Here is a 19792-nt window from a genome sequence, read left to right as displayed (position 1 = left end):
AATTTAAGCTGTTTATTTCAGGAGTAAGTATTAACTGTTTAATTGTGCGCGTGTATGTGTGTATGTATGTGTGTGTGTTGGCGTGCGAGCATGTCTTACAATAATAATGACGTCGTCTGATGCAGAAACCCTCAGTAAACATGTTATTGATCATTTCGTCATTTAAATATACATTTATTATTGTGATGTTATTATTTATAATTAACAGGATCTGGGCCGGATAGTAAAACATGTTGTTTTCTTTGTACACAATGATTTGTTTGTTTTATTTTTCATCTTCACTCCCTCTTGGGGCCTAACCTAGATTACAGCACAACGACTATTAATCATTGATGATCAGACCTTTGAATATTGCTGAAATATAATACATTTGCACCTAAATGAACACATACATATTTAACAAAAATATGCTGTGCAATTTTTCATTTGTTTTTGTGTGGACAGGCAGCACCACCAATAATTTAATCCAAAACACACCCCAAATTAACTTTCACCCAGACTAGTATTCCCTGCAAAATCATAATGCCAATGTTTCAGTATATAAAAAGCATCCGAAATAGCAAAATATGGTAAATCCATAGGCCTACCAAAAGACACACAAATCACTGTACAGCATGTGTTACCCCTTATCACTGCCATTAAATACCTGTATATCGTCTGCCAATGTCAAAAGATATTGATCTGAAAAATGGTGCCGGAGAAGAAGGCAGACGTTTTACGTGTCCCCAACCGATTGTGCTTTTAAAATTTTATTTGCGTTGTTTGTAACTTATTTTTTTACTTATTTTGTACATAATGTTGCCGCTACCGTCTCTTATGACTGAAAATAACTTCTGGACATCAGGACTGCGATTACTCACCACAGACTGTCAGAATCCTTTTTTTCCTTTAATGAGTCTGACGAACCCGACGCAAACAATATACTGCTTTCTCTGGAACAGGCCCAGATCCCTGTGATTTGCGTGAAGAGGAGGTGGAGAAAAATGGGCCAGAGAGCAGGCTGCCTTCTGAGAATTCGTAGGCGAACGAATAAACCTCCACTTCCTTCCATTCTGCTAGCAAACGTGCAATCTTTGGAGAATAAAATCGATGACCTACGCACAAGATTAAACTACCAACAAGACATTCAAAACTGTAATATTTTATGCTTCGCGGAGTCGTGGCTGAACGACGACACTATCAACATACAGCTGGCTGGTTATACGCTGTACCAGCAAGATAGAACAGCGGTGTCTGGTAAGACAAGGGGCGGCGGATTATGTATTTTTGTGAATAACAGCTGGTGCACGATATCTAAGGAAGTCTCAAGCTATTGCTCGCCTGAGGTAAAGTATCTCATGATAAGCTGTAGACCACACTATCTACCTAGAGACTTTTCATCTGTATTTGTCATAGATGTTTACATACCACCACAGTCAGAGGCTGGCACTAAGACAGCATTGAATGAGCTGTATTCCGCCATAAGCAAACAAGAAAATGGCGGCACTCCTAGTTGCCGGGGACTTTAACGCAGGGAAACTTAAATCCGTTTTACCAAATTTCTATCAGCATTTTAAATGTACAACCGGAGGGAGAAAAAACTCTGGACCACCTTTACTCCACACACAGAGACGCATACAAAGCTCTCCCTCGCCCTCCATTGGCAAATCTGACCATAATTCCATCCTTCTGATTCCTGCTTACAAACAAAAAAGCACAAGTGACTACATCAATAAAAAAGTGGACAAATGAAGCAGATGCTAATCTACAGGACTGTTTTGCGAGCACAGACTGGAATATGTTCCCGGGATTCCTCTGATGGCATTGAGGAGTACACCACATCAGTCATTGGCTTCATCAATAAGTGCATCGATGACGTCGTCCCCACAGTGACCGTACGTACATACCCCAACCAGAAGCCATGGATTACAGGCAACATCCACATTGAACTAAAGGCTAGAGCTGTTGCTTTCAAGGAGCAGGACTCTAACCCGGGAGCTTATAAGAAATCCCGCTCTGCCCTCCGAAGAATCATCAAACATGCAAAGCATCAATACAGGACTAAGATCGAATCATACTACACTGGCTCAGAAGCTCGTCGGATGTGGCAGGGCTTGCAAACCATTACAGACTACAAAGGGAAGCACAGCCGAGAGCTGCCCAGTGACACAAGCCTACCAGAAGAGCTAAACTACTTCTATGCTTGCTTTGAGGCAAATAGCACTGAAACATGGATGAGAAAACCAACTGTTTCGGATGACTGTGTGATCACGCTCTCCGCAGCCGACGTGAGTAAGACCTTTAAAACCTCTTAGCGCTACGGGTCAGATTATTATTATTTTTTTTTAATAACGTGCCCAACGTAAACGGACATTTTCTCTGGCCCAGATCGTAGAATATGCATATAATTTACAGATTATGATAGAAAACACTCCAAAGTTTCCAAAACTGTCAAAATATTGTCTGTGAGTATAACAATACTTATTCTGCAAGCGAAACCCTGAGAAAATGTAACCCGGAAGTTATATTATTATTTTTCTTAACTGTGTTTCCTGGCCCGTCTAACCTCCATTTAAAGGAGTATAAACCAGATTTTTTTTCCAATGGCTTCCTCAGGCTGTGACCAGGCATAGACATAGTTTCAGGCTTTTATTTTGAAAAATTAGCGAGTTTTTTCAAAAGTAGTCAGGTGTCCTCTGAATATTTCCTGCGCGAGAGAGGGGCACCCCATTTTCCTTTTGTCTCTTAATGAACAGGTTATGGTCCGGGTGAAATATTATCGATTATGTTTGTTAAAAACAACCTGAGGATTGATTATAAAAAACATTACGGATACTTTTTGGAATTTGTCGAACGGAACACGGCTTTGGTTCTCAACATAATGCGCAACCCAAATCGCGTTTTTTTGTGATAAAAGTAATATTTATCGAACAAAAATAACATTTCTTGTGTAACTGGGCGTCTCGTGAGTGGAAACATCCGAAGATTATCAAAGGTAAGTGATTAATTTTATTGCTTTTCTGACTTTCGTGACCATGCTAATTTGGGGATAACTGTTGTAGCATTGAAAGCTACACTCACAAAAGCTTGGATTCTTTTCGCTGTAAAATATATTTTCAAAATCTGACACGATAGGTGGATTAACAACAAGCTAAGCTGTGTTTTGGCATATTTCACTTGTGATTGCATGATTATAAACATTTTTAGTAATATTTTTGCATTTGGCGCCCTGCAATTCTAGCAGTGGTTTAGGAAAGTGATCCCGTAAAAGGGATCCGTAGCGCAGAGAAGTTAAACAGGTCAGCATTCACAAGGACGCTGGGCCAGACGGATTACCAGGACGTGTACTCCGAGCATGCGCTGACCAACTGGCAAGTGTCTTCACTCACATTTTCAACCTCTCCCTGTCCGAGTCTGTAATACCAACATGTTTTAAGCAGACCACCTCCCTAAATGACTCCCGACCTGTAGCACTCACGCCTGTAGCCATGAAGTGCTTTGAAAAGCTGGTCATGGCACACATCAATACCATTATCTCAGAAACCCTAGACCCACTCCAATTTGCGTACCACCCCAACAGATCCACAGATGATGCCATCTCTATTGCACTCCACACTGCCATTTCCCAGCTGGACAAAAGGAGCACCTATGTGAGAATGCTATTCATTGACTACAGCTCAGCGTTCAACCCCATAGTTCCCTCAAAGCTCATCAATAAGCTAAGGACCCTGGGACTAAACACCTCCCTCTGCAACTGGATCCTGGACTTCCTGACGGGCCACCCCCAGGTGGTAACAACACATCTGCCACGCTGATCCTCAAAACAGGGGCCCCTCAGGAGTGCGTGCTCAGTCCCCTCCTGTACTCCCTGTTTACCCATGACTGCACGGCCAGGCACGACTCCAACACCATCATTAAGTTTGCCGATGACACAACAGTGGTAGGCCAGATCACCGACAACGACGAGACAGCCTATAGGGAGGAGGTCAGAGACCTGGCCGTGTGGTTCCAGGACAACAACCTCTCCCTCAACGTGATCAAGACAAAGGAGATGATTGTGGACTATAAGAAAAAAATAACAGAGCACGCCCCCATTCTCATCAACGGGGCTGCAGTGGAGCAGGTCGAGAGCTTCATGTTCCTTGGTGTCCACATCGCCAACAAACTATCATGGTCCAAACACACCAAGACAGTCGTGAAGAGGGCACGACAAAACCTATTCCCCCTCAGTAGACTGAAAAGATTTGGCATGGGTCCTTAGATCGTCAAAAGGTTCTACAGCTGCACCATCGAGAGCATCCTGACTGGTTGCATCACCGCCTGGTATGGCAACTGCTCGGCCTCTGACCGCAAGGCACTACAGAGGATAGTATGAACGGCCCAGTACATCCCTTTGGCCAAGCTTCCTGCCATCCAGGACCTCTACACCAGGCGGTGTCAGAGGAAGGCCCTAAAAATTGTCAAAGACTCCAGCCACCCTAGTCATAGACTGTTCTCTCTGCTACCGCACGGCAAGCGGTACTGGAGCGCCAAGTCTAGGTCCAAGAGGCTTCTAAACAGCTTCTACCCCCAAGCCATAAGACACCTGAATACCTAATCACATAGCTACCCAGACTATTTGCATTTCCCCCTCCCCCTCTCTTACACCGCTGCTACTCTTTGTTGTTATCATCTATGCATAGTCACTTTAATAACTCCACCCACATGTACATATTACCTCAAATAACCGGTGCCCCCGCACATTGACTCGGTACCCCCGGTACAGAAAAGTCTAGCTATTGTTATTTTACTGCTGCTCTTTAATTACTTGTTACTTTTATTTCTTATTCTTATCCGTATTTTTTTTAACTGCATTGTTGGTTAGGGGCTCGTAAGTAAGTATTTCACTGTAAGGTCTACACCTGTTCTATTCGGCACATGTGACTAATACGGTTTGATTTTAACATTTGATTTGATCATCAGCAACAAGGACTCTAAAAGGAAAAGGATGTCAAAAGGTCAATGATGAGACCCCGACTTGGACACAGCCAGGACAATATTGAAAACACGGGATACAAGTAATCTGCCAAGACTGGTGATGAGGAGCCCACAATAGCAGTCAGACTGACTGATTACATTTGCCTTAATCAGAGGTTAACATTAATTACAGGATGAGATCAGAACATGAGGGAGCCTTGGGTTTTAAATCCCTTGTCTGTACACACACACAAGCACGCGCACACAACCTTACGCACTTAACTACGCATGTGCATACACAGACAAACACACACACTCACACACAGACACAGGAGATGAAGCTTAAAGAGGGAACCCACAGGGTGGTGTATGCTGCATGATTATGCACAGTGCCTGCTGGCTCTCCTATGTCTCTGGGTTTCAGCACCATCTCTCTTGTGTGCTAGATCTGCAGTTAATATAAAATGATTCTACACAATTTTCAATTATACATGAAGCCCACCCACTTGCTCCCTAAGTGTACGGAACCTACAACTTTTCTGCCGCATTAAAGCTGCAAGATATTTTGAAGTAAATCTGCCTGGTATCATGGACATAACCGAACACATCCAGGTACTTAGGCCTACTCTGTATGCCTTGCATGCAAGATAGACGGTCTTCACCACTATCCAACCTGGTATACCATGGTAGACAGACATGTGTAACATTTCAATCTGCTACAAATCCACAGCCTCATGTATAGAACAGTGCTATGGAGGCTGGGAATGCACACAGTACCCAGGGGCCCCTTTTGCGGTTTGTCTTATGTATAGGAGAACTAGTCACTGTTGACACGATCAGGGCCAGCTCTATATTTTATGCAATTCTACTCATTTTGCCATGGGACAGAGAGACATTTTTGCCGTTTTAAAGCCAATTTCCTGCATTATATCCATTTTGCCACTGGGTGGTAAATTGTTTTGCAGTTTTAAAGCAAATTTTCTGCAATTTTCTACCCATTTTGCTATGTCTTATGCCATGTTAATGATATCTAAGTGAGAGTGACTAACAAAATCAATGGGGGCCCTGAGCACGTGCCCTTATTACTACAAGTTTAGATAACTGGCTAGACTAACTTACCAATCTAAAAATTGTTAGCTTACATGACTAATTGAGTGATTGTCAGTGACTGACATAAGAGAAAAACTGCTGATGCACAACCACATTTCTAACTTACATTTTGCACATTCTACTATTCAACAGTAAGTTGAAACCCCGACTGAGTTCCTAAAAAAAAGACAGTGTTCGCTTTGGGCCGGGGAACCTTATTCCTGGAGCCGGCCCTGGGCAGGTTCAGTTAATAAGGTTAAGTTAAGGTTGTGTAGTGTTTTAGCACTTACACCATCACTTTGGCAGAGAAACACCACCGAGCCAGGTTAAAAGGATAGTTCCCTTCAGGAAAGTTGAAAAAGCTGAAACTTCAAAACAGCAAACCATCCCTTTAATATTGTGCACCAGATCTACAGGTTGGAATATTGGAGGAGACGGGAAACAGCAGCAGCTCACAAACGTGTGGTAAAAAGTGCCAAGCAGCCAAGAAACCAACCAACCACACTGGGTCCAGGCTTCACCCAGGCTCTGTCCAGTGGAACAGGGGGCCTCTTGTTCCTGTGCCATGGTGGCAGGAAAAGTGATGTATTCAGATGATAATGAGCCATGCAGCAGGACAATCAAAACCCCCAGTGTCCTGGCACCAGCTAGCCCTCTCTCAAAGACCCATCGCCAAGGAGACCAGTTGGAACGGGACCCTGACAGTGCCAAGGGACAGCGAGGGTATTAAGGATTTCACAAAGCTCTAACGAACTGAGGCTTTCCAGAGGACTGTCTTTCAGCAAAGAAAAACACACAGCTACCCTTGGTATATTTCCTACTGTAAAGGGCTGTATTGGAATGCTGTTTTGAATATCATCTGTGGCATGTGTGATTTTCTCCAAACACGTCACGGCTGTTCGTTTCTATTTTTACACGCACAGTCCACCTGAGTCCTCGGTACTGTAGGCAGGGTCGATACAAAGAAGCCTTTTCATTATTTACCACTGCTCCCCTGGCCAAGAAAATAATCAAGCATTTGGATTGGAACTCTCTGCCCAAAATTACAGAGGCGGCTGACAGCATGCAAACGAGAGGTAATGGTCTTAGAGCAGAGGATTTAACACATGGTGGTATGCTCCAGATGTTTACTTAGAGTTGTTTTTCCAATACCACGGCAGAACTGGGTTCAAACACCATTTGAAATAATTCAAATACGTTTCGAGTTTGCTTTAGCCTGCCTGGAGTAACAGATGGGCACAGAGCTTGCCATTTCGAAGCTATTATATTGGTTCCTTTGCAAAAAGGCAAGCTCAATGACACCCAGCTAAAGTATTTGAAGTTATTTCAGATAGTATTTCAACCCAAGTCTGTTACCACAAAGGAGGAAAGTAGAGTGGGTAGAGGAAGCTCAAGCAAAGTGTTGTAGTTCCTTCCTTTGTAATCCTGCTGCACTGTGCCAGTACACTGACTGACTGACTCTCCTCAAGATAGAGGCAGAGAGGCAGTACAGCCCTTACCATGCTGTGCAGTCGTGTGTGAAATGTGCTTCGGTGGGTGACTCAACCATGTATGCATTTCTAAAGGATTCACTTTGACCTCTATCTACAATCAACTGGTCTCTCCTGAGGAGTGTCTGTCAGACAACAAAAGGGAAGTATGGAGTTTATTCCTGAGCTAAAACCAACTCCCCTTTAACGGTTTATTAACTATGACTATAACACGGTATCACACGAGCTCATCTGCATACCAATGTGTAATGCATTTTTCATCCGACTGTTAAACAAGGATTCATTAAAATTGCAGTAATTTTGCCACGCATTAGCCATATAATCAGTTATAGCTGGGTTGAACGAGCGTTTACCCTTTTATCCTGGCGCCATTTTTAACAATTGAAAATAGCATCTCTTGTGGCTGTGGGAGTAAAATGACGGTTGGCTCAATGGGGCTCTCTGCCGTTTTCAACTGAACTCAATTTTCTATTATGTTCCCTCTAATAGCGAAGCCATCGCTTTCTGCACCCACCACTCTCCTGAAGCTTTAGTCACAGCTAAAAGTCAATAGGCAATTGCAATAGGACAGCTGACGCAAACTTCCAATGTATTGAAAACCCTGCTCAGAACAACCTCTGACTCAACAATGTTTTTATTTTTTACATCAGGAGAGTGTAATGAAATACCCATGTTATTTTTAAAGGGAAAATGTCAGCCTTGTACGCACATGGGAGGTTGATTGATCACTTGTTATTCACTCACTGATTATGGGCCACGAACCTGAACAGGCCTTCCTCTCTAGGTACTAAATGAGGATGTTGGTTGTGTTCCAATAATCTGTACTTTCTTGTGCACTTAAAGGGACCTTTCAAAATTGTTCAACTTCATATTCGCCATCTCCAGCACCACCCCAACATCAACATATGTGACAATGGTGCGTTTCTATGTTTTGTGGTAAAAAAAGATAGAGGAAGATACATTTCCAATGACATCATCAACCAATTAGTAGGGGTGGTGCTGGAGATGATGAATATGAAGTAGAATAATTGCTAAATTCCCTTTGTAGATTTGAAAGGAAATGACAGGTATATGAATATTCATTCCAACACCAATCCAATGCTTTTACGTTTGTGGGTAGTAGTGAATGAGTGCACACTAGGAAGAAGGAGAGATTACTGGGGCACACCCGTTCTCTTTTAAAAAGGAGAGGGGACATCTCAGTTATGATGCATGATGGGATACACACACTCCCTCCGATATCTATCAACAGAGGAATGACTCTCCGTGTTGACATTGCAAGATGGGACAACATTGTAATTGCATGGTTATTGTTGGTTTGGGATAATTACAGTTGTGATAACATGCAGGGATAGTCTTAATTGTGCATGGCTAATTACCCCAATTGACTAGATTGATGTTAATTGCATTGTTCACACTGTGTATTGCATATTGGACAACTGAAAAATAACCACAGAGGACCTATACAGACAGCACGCAGGACCAGGGATTCAAACCAAAGACCTTTTCAACTCTAGTCATTAGCTCATTCCCACGGCCATAACATTGTGATGCATTTTTGCCCTGGATTCACAGAAGAGGAGTGAACTATGGCTCAGAGGGAGGAGAGGGAAGGGTGACAATAGAGGGAGGAAAAAGAGAAATGATGGTGGTGGGATGAGGGCAGAGCAGACCGAGGGATGATGAGAGGCTGGAGAGAAAAGATGAGAGATGGAGGGAAAGAGGAGAACAAGAAGGGAGGTAGAGAGAGGTGATAATTAGTTCACGTGAGGTAGGGCCAAAGAGGCTTACTGTCCACTGAGTCTCGTGAATACATAAACCCAAAGCTATCTATAATCTATAAATCACTGCATGGGGAACTGAGGGTTGTAATCTGCCGAAAAGCCTGTCTTAGCGAACGATTTGAGGCAAATAAACAGAGGAGCACTTTAATATTTTACACATTGTCTTGCGACCATGTGTTACTTGCGCACCGCGGCTATTCCATTACGCCCCACGTTAGCTTAAAGCCCCTCAAATAGCCTGAATATAAATCCTTTCTGCTGTGGGATAACACACACTAATAGGTAACACGCCGCTGGACCAGGGATTTGTGACACAACTAATATTACAGCTGATAGATACACTACATGACCATGAGTATGTGGACACCTCATACCAAACTCATTGGCATTAATATGGAGTTGGTCCCCCCTTTGCTGCTATAACAGCCTACACTCTTCTGGGAAGGCTTTCCACTAGATGTTGGAACATTGCTGCGGGGAATTTCTTCCATTCAGCCACAAGAGCATTAGTTAGGTCGGGCACTGATGTTGGGTGATTAGGCCTGGCTCGCAGTCGGCGTTACAATTCATGTCAAAGGTGCTTGATGAGGTTGTGGTCAGGGCTCTGTGCAGGCCAGTCAAATTCTTCCACACCGATCTCGACAAACTATTTCTGTATGGACCTCACTTTGTGCACGGGGGCATTGTCATGCTGAAACAGGAAAGGTCCTTTCCCAAACTGCTGCCACAAAGTTGGAAGCACAGAATCGTCTAGAATGTCATTGTAAGCTGTAGCGTTAAGATTTCCCTTCACTGGAACGAAGCAGCCTAGCCAGAACCATGAAAAACAGCCCCAGAACATTATTACTCCTCCACCAAACTTTACAGTTGGCACTATACATTGGGGCAGGTAGCGTTCTCCTGGCAACAGCCAAACCCAGATTTGTCCATCGAACTGCCAGATGGTGAAGAGTGATTCATCATTCCAGAGAACATGCTTCCACTCCTCCAGATTCCAATGGCGGCGAGCTTTACACCACTCCAGCCAACGCTTGGCATTGCGTATTGTGATCTTAGGCATGTGTGCGGCTGCTCGGACATGGAAACCCATTTCATGAAGCTCCCAATGAACAATTCTTGTGCTGACGTTGCTTCCTGAGGCAGTTTGGAACTCGGTAATGAGTGTAGCAACCGAGGACAGATTATTTTTTACACACTACGTGCTTCAGCACTCTGCGGTCCCGTTCTGTGAGCTTTTGTGGCCTACCACTTCACAATAACAGCCCTTACAGTTGACCGGGGCAGCTGTAGCAGGGCAGAAATTTGACGAACGAGCATCACTCCGCTGTTCTAACACGTATCAGACCTGACGTGTTCATTCCTACTCTAGTAATGTTGCTCAGCCTAGGGAAGCCATTTTGGCTCGTGTTTAAGTGGGTGAGGAAAGGGAACTTGTGAAAACTTTGTGTAGACAACACACCATTAGGGATCAATTCAGACACTCAGCACACATTAACCTGGCTGTCCTCTGGTGGAGAAGTAAAATATCATGTAATAAACTTCTACAGCATGCTAAATATACCGTTGCTAGTCGCTGTCTATCACTTAGCTACAACCTAATTCATGTTTAGTTTGAATTTGAAGAACTACACTGAACCTGTGCTGTATACATATTCTGAGATCTTTTGAAGATATATTCTTCAGTTCTAGGTTAGGAAACATACATCTTCTTAGGCGGAAGCATGCGAATCGATGGCTTTATGAAGCACTACATCAAAGCTACACCATTTATTTTGACAAATGCATTGATTCGTAAGGCTTATCATAAGATATGGGGCTAAGCAGAGAGAGAGGCATAACACCCAGTCAGGTTATGAATTACCTATGGCTGTGAAAGGCTGGTGGCATGTTTAATGCAGTAGAGTGCCTCTATATTCTGCTGCTTCTCTGAAGATCTCTCTGGATGATTCCTTTACAGATTTCCTTTCAAACTAAGCATCAGAAAATCACAGCAACATTTTAAAAAAATTAAAAAAATACTGGTGTTATGTTTCATCTAATCTAATACGAATTTGAAATCTATAAATATCTATTCATTGTGTTTAATGTCAGAGGAACATCATGAAATTGCAATAGAACGACCGGTTCCAGAGGTTTAAAAGGGATTTTTATCTTGACAAACAAGGCATTTTGTAGTGCAGTGGCACTTGACTGACGTTGACCTACAGTGTCCCCTGAGTTGGGTTTTCTGGAGAAAAAAGACAACATACACTAGCCGCTGGCTGCATCACATACAGCCAAACAGCCATCAGTGAGAGCACACCACCTCCCTTAACATTTAAAAGCTTCTAACATTGAAATGCCAATAAAACAGAAAACCCTTTTCAAAGCATTTGAATTTTGCACACCTCACGCTGGCACACTGAATATACTAAAGTGAAAGTAGATTTCCCAGGCACATGAAAGCTATTAACGGAGGTCCGTAACCATACCTCGAGGGATGAAACGCGGAAGTCACCATCACAGAGCGCCAGACGACACGCTGGGTGCAACTATGTGCAATTTTTCTAAATTACATTCAGAAGAATATGAATTATCCTCCATGTATTGAGAATGGCAATTATCTGGTCAAGACACTTTCTTGGTCTTCCTGTTTCCACTCGAGCCGTGTAATATTGAGTGGTTTTATCACAGACAGAATAGCCTTCAACCACATAAAATCCCTCTCGGAATTGGAAGCCATTACTATGGTCAGGGGCATAACCTCCAATCGTCAGCTCTACCAGGTTCAAGAGGTCATGTCTCTATTCCCTCTAGTCTATAGGGTTATGATGATTTGGATGTCATGGTAGCAATGTGTATTCGAATAAACTCACGTTTGAGTTTGAATGAGTCCTTGTACCTGAGAAAAAGCTCACATGCAGACACTATGCATTTAGAAAGTGATGCTGGTTGGTGGCCATTATGTGAGGTGGATTACAGCAGCTATGTGGTCATACCAGGGCAGGAGAGCATTGAACCTCTGGGATGCTTACTCACTGCCATGCCAAGGGAATTAGAGCACACTACACACTACTCAACCTTCTGACCCATTGATTCCCCTGACCCCTCGGTTTCTAAACAAACAATCCTTGCTAATGCCCTGATACATAACAATCCTCTATCAGACACTGTTGGAGGATTATGATAGGCTAACGCACAAGGAGGCAAGGTGTCTTATGGGTGTTGTAGGTTTAAATGTTCTGAATAAGAAATGCACCTGGGAAGTTTCATGATAGCCTTTAAATGCTTGGCATGTAAGCTTTAGATTTTACGTTGGTGTTAGAAATGATGAACCAAGGTACAGCACTAAAATAGCAATCTATACAAAGCACGCCACAAGACTGTCTCTGTACTGCAGATAGATGAACACGGGACATTTCTCGAACACTCCCCTGCAATGCCATCAAATTTCAAGCCACTGAAGCTGAAAATCTAAAACGGAAAGTTGAGGGCATTCTCTGGATGCTAGTACAGGACGACAACATCTGCCTAAAAGATGTATAACCCCTGGGAGCAACGCACGGGGACAGGGAATCCACATTAAAAGACAGGTTAGTGTGTGAACCACAAACGCGTCCCTCACCTCACTCCCAAAACAGTGTCCAAACAGGAAGTTGTGGACGGACGCTCATACCGTACGCATGCAGCCTAGTGGTTAGAGCCGCAACCTTCAGAACACACATGCCGTCTCGGGAAAGGGTTCGATTCCACTGCCTTTCTGACACAAACTCTCTCCTATCTATATCTGGCCAATAGAAGTGGAATTCTTAATCTCAGCTCGGTTTGATGACATTAATGAGATTTACATTTTGGTTATTTAGCAGACGCTCTTATCCAGAAAGACTTACAGGAGCAATTAGAGTTAAGTGCCTTGCTCAAGGGCACATCGACAGATTTTTAACCTTGTCGGCTTGGGGATTCAAACCAGCGACCTTTCGGTTACTTGCCCAATGCTCTTAACAGCTAGGCTACCAAACCCCCGAATCCCAAACAGCCATGACCACACATTGGACCGAGGTGTTTGGGCATGAACTCGGCTCAACCGCCGCAAGCTTCTCTTTTGGGTACTGTTAGTAAAGTCCTAAGTAGGCAACTGTCTGCCAGTGCTTTCTCTCTCTCTCTCAAATATCTCCATCATTAATTCATACATTTCCCCAGAACCAGCTATCACAGCATTCTTTTGAAGGCTCGTCCTCCTAGCTCGTCTCTGTCGCTCATGCACATGAACTTTTCAAGCAGTCCCAAAGGTCTTTTAAATTTTTGAGAAGCTATTTTTAGCTTTAAAATAATCGAGGTGGAAACGTCCATCTGTCCTACACACATTCCAGCTGCTCCTTTTTAGTGGGGAAAAAGGAACACAAATTATGTGAGCACATATTTAAAGTATAAATCGTACTTGATTATTGAAATCATATATTCAATATCATTTAGAAGGGAGACTCACCATGAAGGATCACAGATGATTACAGAGACAGTTTGTTTTGCATCACTGAGCACTGCTTTCCCAGCTCTCTCCCCTGAGTGCTTTTCTTGTCAGGGATACCTCTGCCGTGTCAGTCGTATTTCTCTGCTCAGGTCTGTTGTATTTGTTTACCTTGATTTTGGCAGGTAAGTTGATTGAACTTATTCTAATTTACCACAGCGACTTGGGTAAGAGTCACAGTGTAGAGTAAACTGGCCATGGCAGCTTAGGGAATTCAGACAAGACACCCGGTTAACACCCCTACTTTTGCTTGGGTTCTGGTATTTTAGAAAGCCTGTTGATATCTGGATGGTTAAAGCTTACAGTACCTGCAGAGAAACTCTTTTTGCCAAGAAATCTGGTTTAAATTGATGCAAATAAAAGTACCTTACTGCTATTATGAGTTTTTTCATTGCATGTTTCGCCTAGGCCGACTCCTCATCTTCCCAACACAGCATTTAACTCATGGGGTGTGGAGAACTTCAAACGAGAAGCCACTACATTGGGGCACTGGTGGAACCAGGCAATTTAAAAGGCAACTAGTTGAAAAGTTCAGGGACACAACTTCAGATACATTAAATTTGCAGAATTGATCAGCATGCCGGATTGGTTCTCCAGCCCTCCAGCTATCTGGTGAAATCTTTAGAGCCGGCCACGGAGAGACACACTGTGGGTATTGCCCTGGGCATCATTTCACAAGCAGAACCAATCCGCCATTTATTCTGTCCTTTTAAAAGTCCCTTGAACCAGCTCTGGGAAAGTATTTTTTAACATCAAACTTTTTCTGCATAACTTTATGCTTTGCATGTATCTAAATGTCTGTACTTGGTCTGCCTGGCCTTAGCTAATTGACAGGAATGCAACATTATGTATGAAGGCTTTGCTTGAAAACAGGCTTTTTTTCCAACTAAGGCTGACAGTTTGAAGGGACGTTCAGTGAACTCGACAGTGTAAAGGGGACTGTCCGGCATCACTTGTGTGAAGAGAGTTCCCTTGTGACACGCATTCTTCCAGACACAGGGGAGTTCTAGCGAAAACTAACGGCCACAGTCAGCTAAAGAGAGACCACAGCACAGCACAGGGAGGCAACCCACTGGACACAGACGTCAATTCAATGTCTATTCCACATTGGTTCAACATTGAAATGACATGGAAACAATATTGATTCAACCAGTTTGTGCCCAGTGTAAATTGACGCTTAAGTAACACGGGCCAATAGAGTGCACTGTATCTCTCCTCTTCACCCCAACACTTTACTCCAACAAACCAGTAGTACCATATCAACAGACCTAGCTTTACCACACTAGAGATGTAACTCAGGAAATTGATCATGAGTTGATCGGATCAATTCACATCAATGAGTGATGATTCCTGAGATGCACATTGCACCCAGGGAAGGTCAATATCAATATACAGCAGAAACAAGAAGACATCAGAGAAGAAATCTATTGCCAGTTTACAGTATTTATAGAGACAAACACCTAGATCGATAGAGAACATATTTCAAAAGTAAATCGACAATTTATGTTCAGTTATGCGTCTTCTTTGGATACATTGTACAGTATGAACCACTTGCAGTCATCTCTTTGGAGTACAAGGGAGAACTGCTGCACCTCATCCTTTGAACTCTTGCATTTTCCACTGGATCACAGAGCAGATAAAGTGAGACACTGATTACACGAGTAGACTTAGAAGGGATGGGGAGAAGGATGCTCTGTCAGTCCACTATTGAATAAGGATGACAGCAGACATCACACACAACATCACAGACAACATACCAAAGTATAGTAGTTATGCTCAATAACTAGCACTCAATTGGATCAAACAAGAATTCACAGTGACACTTCTCTGTGATACACAAACATGTGAGACAGAATCCAGAGGGTGCAGGTTCATGTTGGGAAAATATTCCACAAACATTGGCCATTTCAACTTGCTCTGGACATACTTTGTTGTAATATAAAGATGACTTAAATATGAATCATTAGCTTTGTATATTATTGTCGTCTACCCTCACCTAGTTCCCATCTATATTCTGAAAACTTCTTATGAGGTTGTACTTGAACAGCTACAACAAAAAGGCGGCCACGGTGCGTCGTCACAGGGAATCGAGTGCTCTTCCTAATCGCGCGGATTATCGGTTGCACCCCTTTGCCGTCTGGATGGACCTTCGTTTCTATCTCAGACCAACACTGAATGTTCCACTACATGTTTCAGTCCGTTTCCACGGCATTGACTATAAAATAGAATACAGATTTGCGCTCCCTGTCCGATGTTCCAAAAACGCCCATCGTGTGCATATGAAAGCAATCAAAAGTGATTTTTATGCGATATAGGAAAACATATTTAAACAAAGTAATTCTAAATCATTGCTTTAGATTGTGCTGGAATGGAGGGGGTTTACAGAGAGATTCAAATATTAAGGGAAGGATCAAGCATGGCATGCGCTCTTGGCGAGGTTGCTTCCATGGCACAAATTCACCAATATTACAATCATAGATTACACAAATGAAATATTGTATCCCAATCATTTCCTCGTGATCACATTGATATAATAAAACACATCATGTAAAAATGGTTGGGTAAGCCAATCTTATTTGTTAAAAATAATCAATTATGGTCAATTATTTTTTCTTCTTCGTGGTGTTACGGTGAGAGGGACAGTTTAATGTCACACAAGTAGCTAGGCCTACAAACTTTTTAAAGTAATAAATGTCTTACCTTCCATGCAAAATAAAACCAGCCAAGCAATCCATAGGTCCGAATTATGGAATTTAATCATGGTTCGTAAGTACTTGGCAAGTCGTTTTGTGTGGCTTCTTGATTGAATAAATCGTTATTTCACCGTTTATTTTATGGAAAGTAACGGTCTCTCGAAACAACATACATGAATAGAGTTGCATCTCATCATAGTCTAACACCACACTAAACCGTTGCTTCTTCTTGGACGTCCTTTCTTTTCGTTTCAGTGTTGTTTTTTTGTTGGTCGCACACTCGCACTATGTTGTCAGCTGACAGCACTTGGTATTTTCCATTTAATCAATTACGCACGTTCTGAAAATTGTCGCCAGTCTTGCTGTAGTAGCTACAAATTCACAGAAGACATGAAACATTATCATTTCTTAGAGGGCAATTGTTTCTTCTTGTACAAGGCAGGCCCATGCTTCTCAATGCTAAACATGCACTCCTTTTCTATACTGCATTCTATTTGGAACCTTGATCGAGAACTCGCCCGTACTGTTGCCAGGAGACCAGTGACGCCAGTCTAGACTAGAGGTAGTAATGCCCCCCTCTGGTGACAAAAAAAGCCACTGTATGTGCTTGGTGGGCAACTGCATCCCGCAGTGCACGGTTGAAGCCAGCTCCAATGTATACGGATGTACTGCATTATGCATGCAATGCACGTGCTGAGTAAAAGCTGATATCAAGTAGATAAAGACTATGGACTTGCCAGGTTACCATTTATCTGGTTTATTGAAAGTTTTGGTTGATTGATTGCTCCAGCTTTCATGCACATCTTAATTCTGTAGAAGTGACAAGATTTTCAGAAAGTACAAGCCCAATTCAATTTCAAAAAATGTGTTTTCTTCATGCCTGTAACAGCAAACCAACACAGTTCAGTTTTTCAAGCTGACAGTTTTCTGTCACCACCACCCATATTAGAAAGCCAGCAACACACAACAGCAGCTCTCAAAAGGGAGGCAACTGTCAATGTGTTCTCTTGAACAAAATGTGATCTTACCACAGCTCAGCACAAAATACTCCCCGTGTTTCACTAAAAACACTGCAGGCATAAAGCCTGAGCACTCCTGGGCCAAATCTAGATATAAAAACAGCTTTTTTTTTATCTGTCAAGGTTTTGTAGACAAACATTTGATGAAAACTTTTTCCCTTATTCAACTGTTCTGACTGTTGAGTAATTAAAAATGTATGAGAGGAGATGAGAAGGCGTGACAAGGCCCAGCGCTTCAACCAGCTCTTCCGTCCTGCCTGGGGTTGTTGGCAGGGGTTTCCAAAGAATATGTCTGTCACTCCTGACTTGAGCAACGTAAGGAGTAGCTACTTGTACCGGAGGCCATTCAGATTGTTTGATTTCTGACATACTGGCGCCATTTTATTGAACCCTGGCGTATGTTATCAGATATTATGAATACTAGATCTTAAAGCACCCCTGGTCACTACCTTCTGATTTGAGAAAGCAGTAACACTCAAGTTATTCTTAAATACAAGTGTGACAATGTATACAGTAGCCGACACCGTACATATGAGCATACCATTTCATAAACCATGAAAGCATAAATGAAAAGCGACCATACAGTTCTGCTGACAAGTTCACTAGAACGATATACAGTCCATCTGTTCATCGCCCCTCCTATGCATCCCAACAGGGATACAGCCAAGTGTGATAGAGGAGTTACCATACAGAAATGGCAGCATCCAAAGACACGGATTTATTATTGATACATTTTGCAATCGCTCCATTTTTCTTTTTCCGCACGATATAAAAGATTAAGAATGTGAGCAAGATATGTACGTTAAATGTTTTAATTCTTCTTTCCTGACAACCCCTGTTAGAGTTCACGTCCACTTGAATATTGATGCCATGTTAAGGAAACACTGCCTGGCTTTTGCTGTGTCATGCATTTTGTGCACCCCAGTCTCATCTTGTGCAGCTTTGCTTTTCCTAGTTTTTGTAGGATGAATTTACTCCAGGCCAGTGCACCTGCTCACTAGGTCAATTCAGGTTAGGAGTCCATTCCTTGTCTAATCTTCACACTGCATAGTCAGAGTACAATATGTTCGTACTGAACATACCTATGTCCCACTTTGAACACTATCGCCTGTTGAGCAAACCTTTGGGTGGGTATATATATATATGATTTCTAACTTTTTTTTCACCTTTATTTAACCCGGTAGGCTAGTTGAGAACAAGTTCTCATTTACAACTGCGACCTGGCCAAGATAAATCAAAGCCGTGCGACACAAACAACACAGAGTTACACATGGAATAAACAAACATGGTCAATAATACAATAGAAAAAGTCTATATACAATGTGTGCAAATGAGGTAGGATAAGAGAGGTAAGGTAATAAATAGGCCATAGTGTCAAAATAATTACAATATAGCAATTAAACACTGGAGTGATAGATTCCCAGAAGATGAGTGTGCAAATAGAGATACTGGGGTGCAAAGGAGCAAAATAAATAACAGTATGAGGGATGAGGTAGTTGGATGGGCTATGTACAGGTGCAGTGATCTGTGAGCTGCTCTGACAGCTGGTGCTTAAAGTTAGTGAGGGAGATATGAGTCTCCAGCTTTAGTGATTTTTGCAGTTCATACCAGTCATTGGCAGCAGAGAACTTGAAGGAAAGGCATCCAAAGGAGGAATTGGCTTTGGGGTGACCAGGGAGCGCGTGCTACGGGTGGGTGCTGCTATGGTGACCAGTGAGCTGAGATTGGGCAGGGCTTTACCTAGAAAAGACTTATAGATGACCTGGAGCAAGTGGATTTGGCAACGAATATGTAGCGAGGGTCAGCCAATGAGAGCGTACAGGTTGCAGTGGTGGGTAGTATATGGGGCTTTGGTGGCAAAATGGATGGCACTGTGATAGACTGCATCCAATTTGCTGAGTAGAGTGAAGGATGCTTTGTTGCGAAATAAGAAGCCGATTCTAGATTTAATTTTGGAGATGCTTAATGTGAGTCTGGAAGGAGAGTTTACAGTCTAACCAGACACCTAGGTATTAGTAGTTGTCCTCCCTTATGCTTTCAATTTCAAACTAAGAACATTGAGTTTTCCCATAAATTGTGCTAAAATAAACAAAAGAATGCAGTTCAATCTTTTGAACTGGACAATTTATCAAAACACTTGAACATAATGTTTGCCAATCAATTGTATTAAATCTATTTAACAAATATTAAATGAAAAACACCTCCCTCTTCTGGTGGACATTAGACTTTTCACTTGGGAGGAAAGATGTCTGAAAAAAAGTCTGGCATTCACCATAAA

At 42.5% G+C, this 19792-nt stretch overlaps 1 protein-coding gene across 2 annotated transcripts in view; it reads right to left on the bottom strand.

Annotated features, from left to right (window-relative positions):
* LOC139547835 (immunoglobulin superfamily member 11-like) overlaps nucleotides 1–17020 on the bottom strand; it is a 108021-nt gene extending 91001 nt beyond the window's left edge. For both annotated transcript variants that reach the window (XM_071356958.1, XM_071356959.1), the window contains exon 1: nucleotides 16503–17020. In XM_071356958.1, the coding sequence (XP_071213059.1) occupies nucleotides 16503–16563 (61 nt within the window). In that variant the 5' untranslated portion in view covers nucleotides 16564–17020. The remainder of the gene's footprint in view (nucleotides 1–16502) is intronic.
* Between the last annotated feature and the right edge of the window lie 2772 nt (nucleotides 17021–19792).

Source organism: Salvelinus alpinus, chromosome 21 (assembly GCF_045679555.1).
Source record: "Salvelinus alpinus chromosome 21, SLU_Salpinus.1, whole genome shotgun sequence".
Taxonomy (NCBI): Eukaryota; Metazoa; Chordata; class Actinopteri; order Salmoniformes; family Salmonidae; genus Salvelinus; species Salvelinus alpinus.
This window is presented reverse-complemented; position numbering and strand designations above follow the sequence as displayed.